The sequence below is a fragment of the Aotus nancymaae genome, unplaced genomic scaffold, assembly GCF_030222135.1.
Source record: "Aotus nancymaae isolate 86718 unplaced genomic scaffold, 86718_ANA_hifiasm-v0.15.2.pri h1tg000025l, whole genome shotgun sequence".
Classification (NCBI taxonomy): domain Eukaryota; kingdom Metazoa; phylum Chordata; class Mammalia; order Primates; family Aotidae; genus Aotus; species Aotus nancymaae.
In genome coordinates, this window is record NW_026988438.1 from 32,563,477 (window position 1) to 32,576,956 (window position 13,480).

The 13,480-nt window shown below is 37.3% G+C and overlaps 1 protein-coding gene across 4 annotated transcripts in view; it reads right to left on the minus strand.

The window, feature by feature from the left end:
* The window catches only part of TAX1BP1 (Tax1 binding protein 1), a 96,072-nt gene extending 82,856 nt beyond the window's left edge, over positions 1-13,216 (minus strand). For all 4 annotated transcript variants that reach the window (XM_012447774.2, XM_012447776.2, XM_012447775.2 and 1 more), the window contains exons 1-2: positions 13,079-13,216; positions 6,000-6,168 (exon numbers count right to left, since the gene is read on the minus strand). In XM_012447774.2, the coding sequence (XP_012303197.1) occupies positions 6,000-6,161 (162 nt within the window). In that variant the 5' untranslated portion in view covers positions 6,162-6,168; positions 13,079-13,216. The remainder of the gene's footprint in view (positions 1-5,999; positions 6,169-13,078) is intronic.
* Positions 13,217-13,480: the final 264 nt, after the last annotated feature.

The window sequence follows — 13,480 nt, forward strand, 5'->3', positions numbered from 1 at the left end:
AAAATCAAGGCATTAAAAAAGCCATGAGATATGCCAGCAACATTCAAAATACATATATTAGAAAAAAGACTGAAAGTCTCCTTCCATTAATAAAACAAGACTGGAAGGAAATATTTAAAACATGAACAGTGCTAACCATTGATATTAGATAGGGATATATTTTGGTAGTGGGACTGTAGGTCATTTTATTTTTTTCAAGCTTTCTATAATTAATTTTACAACCAGAGGACATTTTATTTTTTTCAAGCTTTCTATGATTATTTTTACAACCAGAGGACATTTTTTTTAAAACAGAAAATGAGTGGAATGAGACAGGACTGAAGGGGAGACCAAGGCAGGAAAACAGGAGCAGGAGAAAAAAAATTTTGAAAAGTAAAGGAAAAACAAGGAACAAAGAAACAAAAGCTTGAAACAAAATATTCAAGTATAAAATCATTGTTTAGATCCACTTTCCAATCAGGCAACTTAGTTTTTGATGTGTTTGGCAGGATGATGCAGTGAAAACAGCACCTTACAGGGAGGTTGTGTTTGCTTAGTCCAGGATATGTCATTAATTAGCAATGTGACTTTGAACACATCATATAACCACTTTGCACTTCCAATTTCCTCAACTAGAACACTATCTCAGAGATGTGAGAATTCTAACACTGTAAAGTTTAAAAAAAAAAAAACTCATGGACCTCATAGTGCAACCACAGTAGTCACCCTTTATCCAAGGTTCCACTTTTTGTGGTTTTAGTTATCTGAGGTCAACCAAGACCCCCAAAATAAGTGAGTATAGTATAGTAAGATATTTTGGAAGAGTGAGAGAAACAACATTCACATAACTTTTACTCTGGCTGTTTGGTTAAGTGAGAGATTTGATTATTCAAAATTGGCAACAAAGTTGCTAATGTGTAGGTATCAGGTACTATAACAATTCTATTATTATGATGGTTCCAGTTTTAGTTACTGTTGTTAACTCTTATTGTGCCTGATTTATAAATTAAACTTTACCATAGGCATGACTGTATCAGAAAAGTATAGTGTAAACAGAGTTCGGTACTACCTGCAATTTCAGGTATCCACTGGGGATCTTTAATTGTAAGGTAATTTAGTTTGTACTAAGCATAAATCTAAACATAAACCAAGTCCTCATGCTTATGTACTTATACAACTAAGACCAAATCAAATTCATAAACACAAACAACTATTGACATCTACCATGAATTCTGCTTATCCATTATTACACAAAACTTATTTCCTTCTCCACTTTAGGCTTTCATTATCTCACGTAGAAAATTAGGATATCTGAACGTTCTCTTTACCTCCTTTCTCTCTGAATTCCAAATATAACATAGCATATAATATTTTACTGCAATTAATGTTGGTTTGATAATAAATATATGGCATCAGGTTTATTTTTTTAAGATGGAGTCTCGCTCTGTCCCCAGGCTGGACTGCAGCAGTATGATCTCAGCTCATTGCAAGCAATTGGGTGGTTCAAGCAATTGTTATGTCTCAGCCTCCTGAGTAGCTGGGACTACAGAAGCATTCACCACCATGCCCAGCTAAGTGTTGTATTTTTCGTAGAGATGGGGTTTTGCCATGTTGGCCAGGCTGGTCTCGAACTCCTGACCTCAAGTGATCCGCCAGCTTAAGCCTCCCAAAGTGCTGAGATTACAGGCGTGAGCCACTGCACCTGGCCTGCATCAGGTGCAGTTCTAAATATTTTCCTGGAATTTTACTTCAATTCTGTCAGTAAAGAAAATCCATGCTGAACTTAGCAGCAACCCTGTTGTTAATTTTGAATAATCAGATCTCTCACTTAACGGAAGAGCCAGAGGATAATTACTGAATGCCAGTTTACCTAAGGTTCAAATCTCAGTTCCAATGTGTATTGGATAACTTTGAACAAATCACTTTATTGTCTGGATCTCAGTTCCCTCATCTGTAAAACAGGGAGTATAATACTCAGATGAGAGATGAATGTATAAAATAATGAACATAAGTTATATGTTTATTTTTGTTATAATTAAAACTAATCAATCAATACTGCAGGGGGAGTAAAAAAACTGAAAGGAACAAAAACCTCCAACCTGGTCTATATCACTTGTTTGGCTTCACTCATTTCCCAACCCAACCTGGACTTCACTATCAGTCAATCATTTTAATAATGTACTCAAAACCACCACAGTATCCTTTGTTCTCTTGACTAACTTCCCATTCCCACCCTTTTCCAACACACAATTTGAATGACATCCACTGTTGGCACTCTTCACACAATTCCAGATGCTGAATCTCTCTGGAGAAAGTCATAAAATTGTTGCTTAGTAATCTTCTGGTTAACCTACTCCAATTCCCTATGACATTTCCACAGCAGCCAGGCCAATTCTCCATATTCAAGCCCTCCCCAACTTGTAACACAGGACATTGCTCCTCCTTACTAAGAGGCCATAGAACGAGTGCCAGTCCTAATTCAACTGACTATTGACATCTACCATGAATTCTGCTTATCCATTATTACACAAAACTTATTTCCTTCTCCACTTTAGGCTTTCATTATCTCACATAGAAAATTAGGATGTCTGAATGTTCTCTTCACCTCCTTTCTCTCTGAATTCCAATTTATCTTAGCACTGTAAGAGTAAGCTTCACTTTTAAACTTTATTACTCCTTACTTAAAAACTATCCCTCAAATATTAAAACAATTTAAAACATGATCCAAACTAACTTTTCCCATTCATCTTCTAAAACTGGTGTCTGCAGCTGGGCATAATGGTCCATTGTAATCCCAGCACTTATGTAGGCCGAGGCGGGTGGATCACTTGCACCCAGGAGTTTGAGACCAGCCCAAGCAACATGACAAAACCCCGTCTCTACAAAAAAATAATCATAATAAATTTTTAACTGATAGCTGTCCTAGGCAAATCAAATTCCTTAACACCTTTTCAAGCATACCACTTTCCCATCTTCATTCCTTCTCCCTTACAATTGCTACCCAGGCACTCTTCTTCCTGCCTGCTTGTCAATATGGTGTCTATCAAAATTATTCTAGAGGGCAATTGGCAGTACACATGAAGTGCTTAAAAACATGCAATGCCATAAACATGGTGATTCTACTTCCAATAACTTACCCTATGAAACAAGCAGACAAAGTAAAGACAGGTAGAGATCTTCATCAAGTATTATTTAATGATAAGCATTTAGCAACAATGTGCATTCCAATAGTAAGGAACTGGTTCAGTGAATAGATATACACACTATGATGCATCAGTAATATGTGTGCATATATTATACACACATTATGCATGTGTATAATTATTTGTTATTTTATTACATGTAGCTTCATACCAATTCTTAACAATGGTCAACACTAAGTAAGAGTGTTAAGCACGACTATTTTCTTCTTTGAGCTTTCCTGTATTACCTGGAATTTTTACTACATGCTTGAACTTCCTATTGAGTTTTAAAGTTTCATCCTGGCAAAAAAATATGGAAAGAATAGTAAACACAAGATTCTTTTTTCTTTTGTGTTGAGAGAAAACTTACAGCCCTTGAAGTGCACAAGGAAAGAAGTATAGTTTAGCACTACCAAAGCCTAAAAGCAGCAGCAGGAATGACTAAAAATGAAGCTAGAAATTAAATCTTATACAGAAGCCCTATATGGCTCTAGGTTATTTGGTCTTGGCATTATTCTATAGATGATGAAGAACCAATGAAGAGTTTCAAACAAGAGAAAGACGTTCAGATTTCTATTTCATAGCTTATAAAGAGCAGTTAAAAAACAAAGGTAAGAAGACAGGAATGAAAGTGGGCAAAACAGGTGATCTATTGCAATAGTCTTGGTAAAAAATATGGAAGGCATGAACTAGAGCAGTGATATTAAGGATTTAGAAATATGTAAGAAATAAAATGGTTAGAACGGATGTTTGGATTTGAAGGGAAAGTTACAGGCTTTTGGCTTTAAAAAAAATGAAAAAAAATACAAGAAATAAACAAGTAGTCTACAGGAAAAAGTTGGTAATTCATCTTCTTGAAATATAATTTTTCAAACAACCTACACATATACAAAGACTTCTCACTGCCCTTTAGAAGAAAGTCTTTATAAACTAACACTGAAGGTCTTCCACAGACAGAATGAAACTTATCTCCAATCTCATCTCCCACAACTTCCCTAACTGAAGCTTATACTCTAAACTGACTTACTCATTCTCATGAATATTCCTACCTCTGAGTCTCTGCTTATTCAGATTCAGTATCCCTAGCCGAAATGCTTGAGACCAGAAGTGCTTTCGATTTATAAATTTGTCAGATTTTGGAATACTTGTATTATACCTACTGGTTAAGCGTCCCAAATCCAAAATATAAAATGTTCCAATGAGCATTTCCTTTGCACATCATGTCAGCATTCAAAAAGTTTTGGATTTTAAAGCATTTCGGATTTCAGATTTTCAGATTTAGGATGTTCACCCTATACCATTTTCCTACTGGAAATGCCCTTCTTTTTCCTCAATCACATTTCTGTTTTCTTCCTCTCTGCACTGTTACTACAGAAAACACCAGTTCTCAATCAGTATCTTTAACTTGATACCCGTATCTCCCATGAAAATCAAAACTATTACTGAGGCCAGGTGTGGTGGCTCACACTTTGGGAGCGGGACAGGACTGTAATCCCAGCACTTTGGGAGGCTGGGACAGGAAGATCACTTGAGCCTAGGAAGTTAAAACCGGCGTAGGAAACAGAGTGAGACCCTGTCTCTACAAAAAATTTAAAAATTAGCCAGGCGTGGTGGTGTGTCTATAATCCCAGCTATCTGAAAAGCTGACGGGGAAGGATCACTTGAGCCCAGGAGGTCAGGTTGCAGTAAGCCACAATCCCACCACTGCACTCCAGTCTGAGTGACAGAATAAGACCTCATCTCAAAAAATAAGAAATACAATTTAAAAACTACCACTGATTTCATAAAATTGTTACAATGAATGTTTCCATTTTGGGATTTGACAAGCCTAAAAAGCTGACACAAAAACAGTAAATAACTATTATGTTCTACTCAGAAACATCAAGAAATGAGGAATTCAAAGAAAGGAACTAAAAGTCATCAAATGCCAAAACTTTGTTTGGTCCAAATGTTTTTCTGCCTTCCTATCAGGTTGGACTTTTACTTCTAGATACTTCCAATGTGACTAATTTCTAGCAGCTACTCATTTCTTTCTTCTTTGTTGTTTGACTTCATACAGATTAGACAATCAAAATTTCAAAAAAACACAACTAAAATAAAACAAACTGATTCTGAGGAAGACTACAGAATAACACAAGAGAAAAGTGAATGTGTTTTACAGTTTGGACATTCATAACATTATTTTGACTGCTCAGAGGACACTCTTATGCTTTAGTTTTCCACTACATTCTGAAAAGTTAAAATTGCCAGAAAATGTCCTGCACAGCAAAGTGTACCACTGTAATTATCATCGTGATTTTCAAGGAAGTATTATACAAAATCATTGGTAAAATACAAGAACTGGGACTCCTCCCATCAAGGAGTTTATTATTCAGGCATGTTAAACACAATACTCTTCTAAAACCGTGTAATACAATCTGAACAATATTTAAGCCAATGCAGGACAATACAAGGGATAATAACATGGCTGTTAAGCTGTATAAAATTTATTTCCAATGACTGGAAAAAGAAAAAACAGTAAATAATACAGGAACCCAAAGAAAAAGATTTTTTTTTAGGTAATGAATGGAGAAAATAGAAAAAAAAAGATTCTGAAAAAAGTTTCATAAATCCTTGAGTGAAGGTAAACTTTTTAACCACTGAGAGGAAAATCTGGTGAAAAAGAGTTCCCAATATTCATTTCATCTACTCCCCACTGTTAACAATTTCATAGTGATATTTACAAAAATGAATCTTAATGCAGAGTCAAGACAAGGGCAGTACAAGCTACTTTTCAATCTGTTTTAAAAGAAAATTAAAAGTGTTTACATGGAGAACATATTCAGAAAGTTTTCTTACCTTGAATATACCAACCCAATCTTTTGGATGTGGATGAATATATGGAGTTAAGGTGTAATGACATTCCAGGTGTGCATTAGGAAGATAACTCTTGGCCACATTTTGAAAGATGACATGGGCAAAGTTGGAAGTCTGCAATGGGACTTCCTGAAAGGATGTCATTGTGAATCTGAAACAAGTAATTCATAAAAGTTAAATTATACCAACTAAGAATAAACTTATCCCTTCAGAAAATACATAATATTTAATATAAATTTAATGAATATTTACATGTCATAATTTAAAAAATATATATTTTTTTAAATACTAGAACTTCTTAAAATTATGATTAAATTCAAAAATACAGACGAACTGTAAAATAATTAAAGTCCATATGGCTCAGCAAGTTATATGGGCATTTAAAAGTTTAAAAACCAAAACCAAAAATTCAACTCTTCTGAAAAGCCTAGCCCTCTGCTTCTATTCCAATCAAAAGCAAATGAACCAGAGATGTTTTCATGCACATGCTGCCAATATAAACCTGCTGGCTCCTAGTAACAGACACTAAGAAACAGAAACAAGAACAGTTAAAAGTCAGTATTTTATTGGCTATGGGTCAATTAACTTTTCCTTTCTCTGTAGAACTCTTGAGCTTCATCATTTTCCTTCCTAACCTAGCCCATCCCAATCATCTCTTCCCCTCTCCCTAGGTTTTTAGGGTCCTATAATAAAACCTGATGCTAGCATCTCTGTGCCTGCATTTCTGCCCTATGTCATAATCCCCTGACCAGCATTTCTCAACCCTAGTTACACATTAGAATCATCGGAGGCCTTTAAAAAAAAAGAGAGATGACAATGACTTTCTGGGAGTGGGACCTGGACGTGTGTGCACGTGTGCCTGTGTGTGTGGGTGTGTACATGAATATACATATCCTTGCCCCCCAACCTCCCCAAGTAATCTCAATCGTGTATGCAACCTGGAAAGAGAACCACTATCCAACAACTTAGTCTCTACTACTACCTCTCATTTATTTCCACAGATCCCAGACCCAGCCTGTCTTCTTGGGCTTCTGGCACAAGCTTATTCAATTCTCTCAAATCATGTAAAATATTAGCAGGTCTACTTGAAATGGCTCAGCCTATTTGTTCTTCTCTACCTATTACAAACCTATCATTTCATTCTAGGTCCAATGATCCTACTTTGACTTCTAGTATTCACATGCCCTTTCCACATGTTTAAAGATTAAAATAAACTTAAGTTTAAAAATAAAAGTGTAGTGTTAATGAAATACATACCGTTGAAAATCTATTAGAGATTCATGAATGCTCACTTGGCTTAGTAAACACCAAGCATTGGATAGCAGACGAATGGTGAGAGTAGATTCTAAAAATTGCAAGATCTAAATGTTTTCCCTATTTTGTGCTCTATTTTTGAGAAAACAGAAACAAATGAGGATTTACACAAAAAATAAATCTGCAGAGTTTGTCACAAGCTCAGTGCAATCACTAATTCTACAGTACACATAAGAAACTATGACTGACCTAACCGTACTTACTGGAGTCATTAAAACAGGCATCTCTGTAATAATAGGGAAAACCGGGGCAAGATTTTTACTAATTAAATTAATTTAATTTACTTCACAAATCAATGAAGTTTCTACAGAGCAATCACAGCACCAAGGTTCTACTCATATTTTAGCCATTAGTAAGAAGGTTTATTGCTAAGAAGATCTAAAAAAGCATGTTTTTACAACTTTCTTTTGCTGACCTGTTTGAAATACTAAGGCAAATTTTTTAAGTTTTGTAATAATAAGCACTTTAAAATATATCAACTTTCTTCTTGTGTCCCCTCTGCTTCTGTTATGGCCAAAGTCCTGCTTTACTGAATATACTGGACATCCCAAAAACACTGTCAATCATGAACCTGGAAACCACTGCAGAATATCAGGCTAAGTTGTCAGCCTCTCCCTACCTGAGGTTTGCAAGGATTCCAAGGTAAAGAGTATATTCAGTAGCAATCCTTCTTTACCTCTGCACTAATAAAAGGACTTTACTACCAGCAACATATTTCATGGAAAGAGTTAACTGTGAATACTCTCCACCTGGTAACCTAAAGCCATCAGAAAAATGAAAAGGTAGCATTTACAAACACTGGAGAACTCTGCCTAAAATAACTTAAGAGTTCTATTATTTTGTTTCTTTGAGTTGTCTCAGCTAATTTGGGCTCCCAGGGAGGTATCATGATACTAATGAAGTCATTAATGATCATCTCTTTTCAAGTAAGTGGCTTCACAAAGGAAAAAAAAACCCACCAATAACAGTCCTTAAAAAAAAGAAAAAAATCACTACTGGTTATAAGATACCAACCAACAAAATAAACTATAGCTAAATCAACTGAACCAACATCTATTAAATACAGCTACCAAAACTGAAATAAGGGAGTAAGTAATATTTTTGTATTAAGAGATTGAATAGTCATGCTTCCTTTGAGGAAGATATTCAGTAAGAAGAAAATAAACTAGCTTAGAATATACATCCCATGTTTTTAATCAAAAGCTGATTAAGGATAATACTTTTTTCTTAAAATTTAATGTCATTTCCTAAAAGTAAATTAAACCAACAAAGCTGAAACTATTTTTTTTTAATAAAACAAGGCAACAGTGTTTCAACTTTTGTTAACCTCAATTATAACAGTTTTTTTTTTTTTTAAATCTACAATCCAGCCTTACACTTTTAGTTCGCAGAAGTTTTTGAGGTACAAAATAGCTGGTAGATATACATATATGTATTTGTATATGTTTACAAATGCATCAAAAGGAACTCAAGAAGTATACATTATAGAGTTAATAGTCTTATAAGGGATATGTGTAAAAAGAAGACTTAAGGACTTTAAATTTTATGTCAATTTATAGTTTGAATTTTTACAAGTATATATAAATATATTATTTTGTTTTAAATAGCCCTATTAAGAAATTCCATTTTTAAGCCCTATCCCAAATTTCACATTTTTAATATAAAACACTAGTATTTCATTTTAAATATAGTATTCACAATGTTTATAAGTCTGAAAAGTAAAATAATTTGTGATTATCCTATTAATAGCCTTCAATAATGTCTCTCCAACACTCCAATCTTTTTAAAATTTCATTGCTACAATTATAGAAATATTTTACAAAGTTATTCTAGTACCTTGTCACTTTTTACTCTTATTATAATATAGCTACTAATCATTTAAAAAGTTTACATGGATGAATGCAATCTAAATATAATTATGTCATTAACCCATTTTAAATTTCTAATTCCCACATAGTTTCTCTGATTCACTCCTCCTATGGATAATAGACTGAAGAGATAGGCAAGCTTATAAAAATGTTGGAATTCACTCAGAATGTCAAGGTCACACGAGAGTGGAGAAATAATATGCAAAGTCACTGCATCACCTTGTGGTAATGCCTGGGAAGTGTAGCTTCACTAATATCCTGAGAAAACGTACAAACCTCTCAGTTGGAGAGAGGTACAGTCCCTACACCAAAAGGGAAGTAGAAGCAAGCAGCTTTACCATGCCAAATTCTGATTCTCCTTCTCTAAACTGCATCTCCACAAACAGGATTATAGTAAGTCGGCAAGCCAAGGGTAAGTAAAAAACGTCCAATCACCAATTAAGGGGTCAGACACATCTGGCTGGGAAACAAAGTCAGAAATGCATACACATGCTGACTACAGTGACCTCTTCCAGGTTTCCTACATTCCCTAAAGTTCTAATGCCTCTAGAATTCCTTTATGTGTGTTATGCTGTAAACTGTATATTAGAAAGTCTTCAGTCTAAATTCTAATTGTATTATTTTGGGAATGCATTAATGTCTTTAAAAATGATAATACAAAGTGAGCACTCAGTTATGTATATAGCTAAGATAAACATGGGGTCAGGGTGGGAAGCATCTCAATGTTATCTTTACTTACTCCTCTTGGAACTTTTTCAAACCCAAAACAGATTTGACTTTTGTGGTAGTATTTTTCCAGTGGTTCCCAATACTTGTTTTACTTTAGCACAAAATCTAAGCCTTAGTGTACTAAAAAACAGATCATAGTAAGAACTTCTCTACATTAAACATATGAAGCCAAATTAAGCTTTTTTTTTTTTTTGAGACGGAGTTTCGCTCGTTACCCAGGATGGAGTGCAATGTCGCGATCTCGGCTCACTGCAACCTCCGCCTCCTGGGTTCAGGCAATTCTCCTGCCTCAGCCTCCTGAGTAGCTGGGATTACAGGCACGCGCCACCATGTCCAGCTAATTTTTTGTATTTTTAGTAGAGACGAGGTTTCACCATGTTGACCAGGATGGTCTCGATCTCTTGACCTCGTGATCCACCCGCCTCGGCCTCCCAAAGTGCTGGGATTACAGGCGTGAGCCACCGCGCCCGGCCCTCAAATTAAGCTTTTTAATTTAGATAAATATAAATATAGTTTGCCAGTCCTAACAATTAGAATTCAAAAAGAAGGTAATTTTGTTATGTGTGATAATATAATTATGGTGATTGTATGTTTTTTTAAAGTCCTTACCAGTTAAAGATGCTAAGCTAACTGTAAGTGAAATGTCTTGATGTCTAAGAGTTGCTTTGAAAACTCCAAGAAAAAAAAATGTTAGAAGGGGCAATAAAACAAGATTAGTAAAATGCTAGTTCATTTTACTGTTCATTCTCCTTTTGTTTATGTTTGAAAATTTCCTTAATAGTAAACCAAAGCAAATAAAGAAATGAAACGGATTAGGAATACTCTACTTATGACCCACTGCAGCTGAAAAACTGCATTTTAGAGTATGAACACTTTTTACTCTTACAAGTTTTATAATTCAGGTAACGGTTGACAAAGTTGCTGAAAGTTTTTCACATCCTCAGCTAAAAAATCTTTAGAATTATCTCCAAACTTTAGTCCTCTGGGACAAACATACGAAAGGAAAAAATATCCAGCATTCAAATAGTTTCCAATTATTCATACTGTGGCTCAAAGACAGACTTAAAACTATAAACAGGAGGGGGTGGTTTGTAAAAGAAGAAAAAAAAAAAAAAAAAACTATAAACAGACCTCTGCTCCCAAAAAATGTTATCAGCATTCTTTCTAGGAGGCAGAAGCAAAAGCCCCAGTCTATTAATTTGCACCCTTGCCAATATCCCTATTTCCAGAATCCTTTACACCTGAGTGCCACGACATTCTGTCCAGGTGTCACCCACACCACTTTTATTTACTTTTTAGACTTTATAAATTGGTTTCTAAAATGCTATGATCTTGGCCCATATATTTTAGGGTAAAGTTTTACCGTCTTCTAAAGGTTTATTTGGGGCAAAATAAGCTTTAAAAAGACAGAAATGTATAAAGCCCAGATTTTACATATCCAATCCAAAAGAATATAATAAATTCTCCCAAAAGAAGTATACAAGGAGCGTCATTGGGATCTTTAATAATTATTTTAACATCATTAAAAAGGATAAAATTTTGAATTCCAAAATGTTATTTTTGTTATGGAAAAGGTATTTACTGGTTAATTCGATAAACACGGCTACAGTGAGAACTGTAAACAGGGGTCTACAATTTAAGAACGTGATGAGTCGGGTGTTGTGGCTCCCGCCTGTAATCCCAGCACTTTGGGAGGACGAGGCGGGCGGATCGCCTAGACTCACCAACATGGTGAAACCCCGTCTCTACTAAGAATACAAAAATTAGCCGGGCATGGTGGTGCGCGCCTGTAATCCCAGCTACTTAGGAGGCTGAGGCAGGAGAATCGCTTGAACCCGGGAGGCAGAGGTTGCAGTGAGCAGAGATCGCGCCACTGCACTCCAACCTGGGCGACAGACTCAAACAAAACAAAAACAGAACGTGATGGCTAGAAAGCAAAAACTACAACAAGATGTTCTTTATAGTTGAGCAGTTTGGGAAAAAAAAAAAAACCTCATTAGAAGTCGGCATCATCAAACAATCCTTCAAGAAATCAAGTTTAACCTTGAAAAGAACAGAACAAAGGAGAAAGGCTGTCCTCAGCTCCTTCCCTAAACCCGAAAAGCACTTTGAGGAGAATCGACCCACTTTTAGTTTCTACTCAAATGATCTCTTTAAATGCTTTTGGAATTGAGCACCAAAATTATAACTAGTAATTGTTCGTGCACAGCTCGTAAAAATTTTAACATTAGCAGAATGCAGACAGTTGAAAAATTAAGATTGATTTTCCCATCTAAATCCTAACAATAGCAATTCATAACCACTGTGTGAAACCGAAAATCTAATACTAAGTATGTCTAAAGTCAAACGCCAGTGTTTCCTAACAAAACTTTTACCAACAAGGTGTGAACACACACACACGCTAAGCTCTTTTTACTAAGGTGTACACACAAGCGCGTGCACGCTAAACTCTAGCCACAGATTCCCTAAGCCAGGAGCGCAGATCGGTCGGGAATGGTCTACACCTGGCGAACCTGCAGGGTACTGGGGCGGGATGGGGAATGGATTCCAGGTGAAGCAGGCGAGCAGCCAGAACAGTCAACTCCGCCCTCGGCCCTCAAAAGTAGGCGGTGCAGGGAGTCTCCGCCCCCTTCGCCACCGGCGACTCAAACCAAAACAGCTGGGTTTCTCTCCGCAAAGACAAACCCAACCGTCCTTCCTGGACGCGACCTACGTGTTTTCTCAGCTTACTGCGACAGTAGCGCACACACACTGCCCTCGAAACAGCCACCCCAGAGTTGAAACTTAGACACCACAAGCTTTTTTTTCGAGGGTCGCCAGCGTCACTCGTCCCCAGCCAAAGGGCCCCCGTCCCACACGCCTCCCCCAAATCGCGAAGGCCTGTCCCGCGGGCCTCCCACCGCGTGGGGCGGCCACCCGTTGCTATTCCAAAACTTCACGGCTGATCCGAGTCGCCCACACCCCGTCACAATCGCAGTCCGGAAGGGAAGGTTCGTCCTCGAGAAGAAAAGCCTCGTCACCAGAGACCTCTCCCGAGACTGGCCAGGCCCCTACACTACAGGGGCTGAGGGATGTAAGCACGAGCCCTAAAAGATCCAGCTGTGGTCCGCCCCGCACAAGGCGCTGGAGTGGACCGGGGAGGCACCTTACCCAGTGGAAGGACTCCCGGACCGAGTGAGAAAGTTAGACAGGTTTCCGATCCTGATCCGCCATCAGCCGCCGAACCTCTTCCGCCACTACCGCCTGCCTCCACAGACCGGCTACACCTCCCCTCACAGCCGACAGCCGGCGTTGCGTCACTTCCGCCCACAGGGCGGTCTCTTCCGCCTCCTGGTGGGTTCGCCCCGCCCACCAGCGACGACACGCCCCCAGCCCGCTCAGCTGCAGGACGCGAAGTTGGACCCAGGTGGTATCATCCCAGGGACAGGCTATTTCTCTCTTTCTTTCGTCCTTTCCATTTTCGCTCAGCGACTTAATCGCAGCAAACAATGCGTTTGGATTTACTTTTCTGATTTTATATTATTATTTTGACATACGAAGTGGGAAAAAACA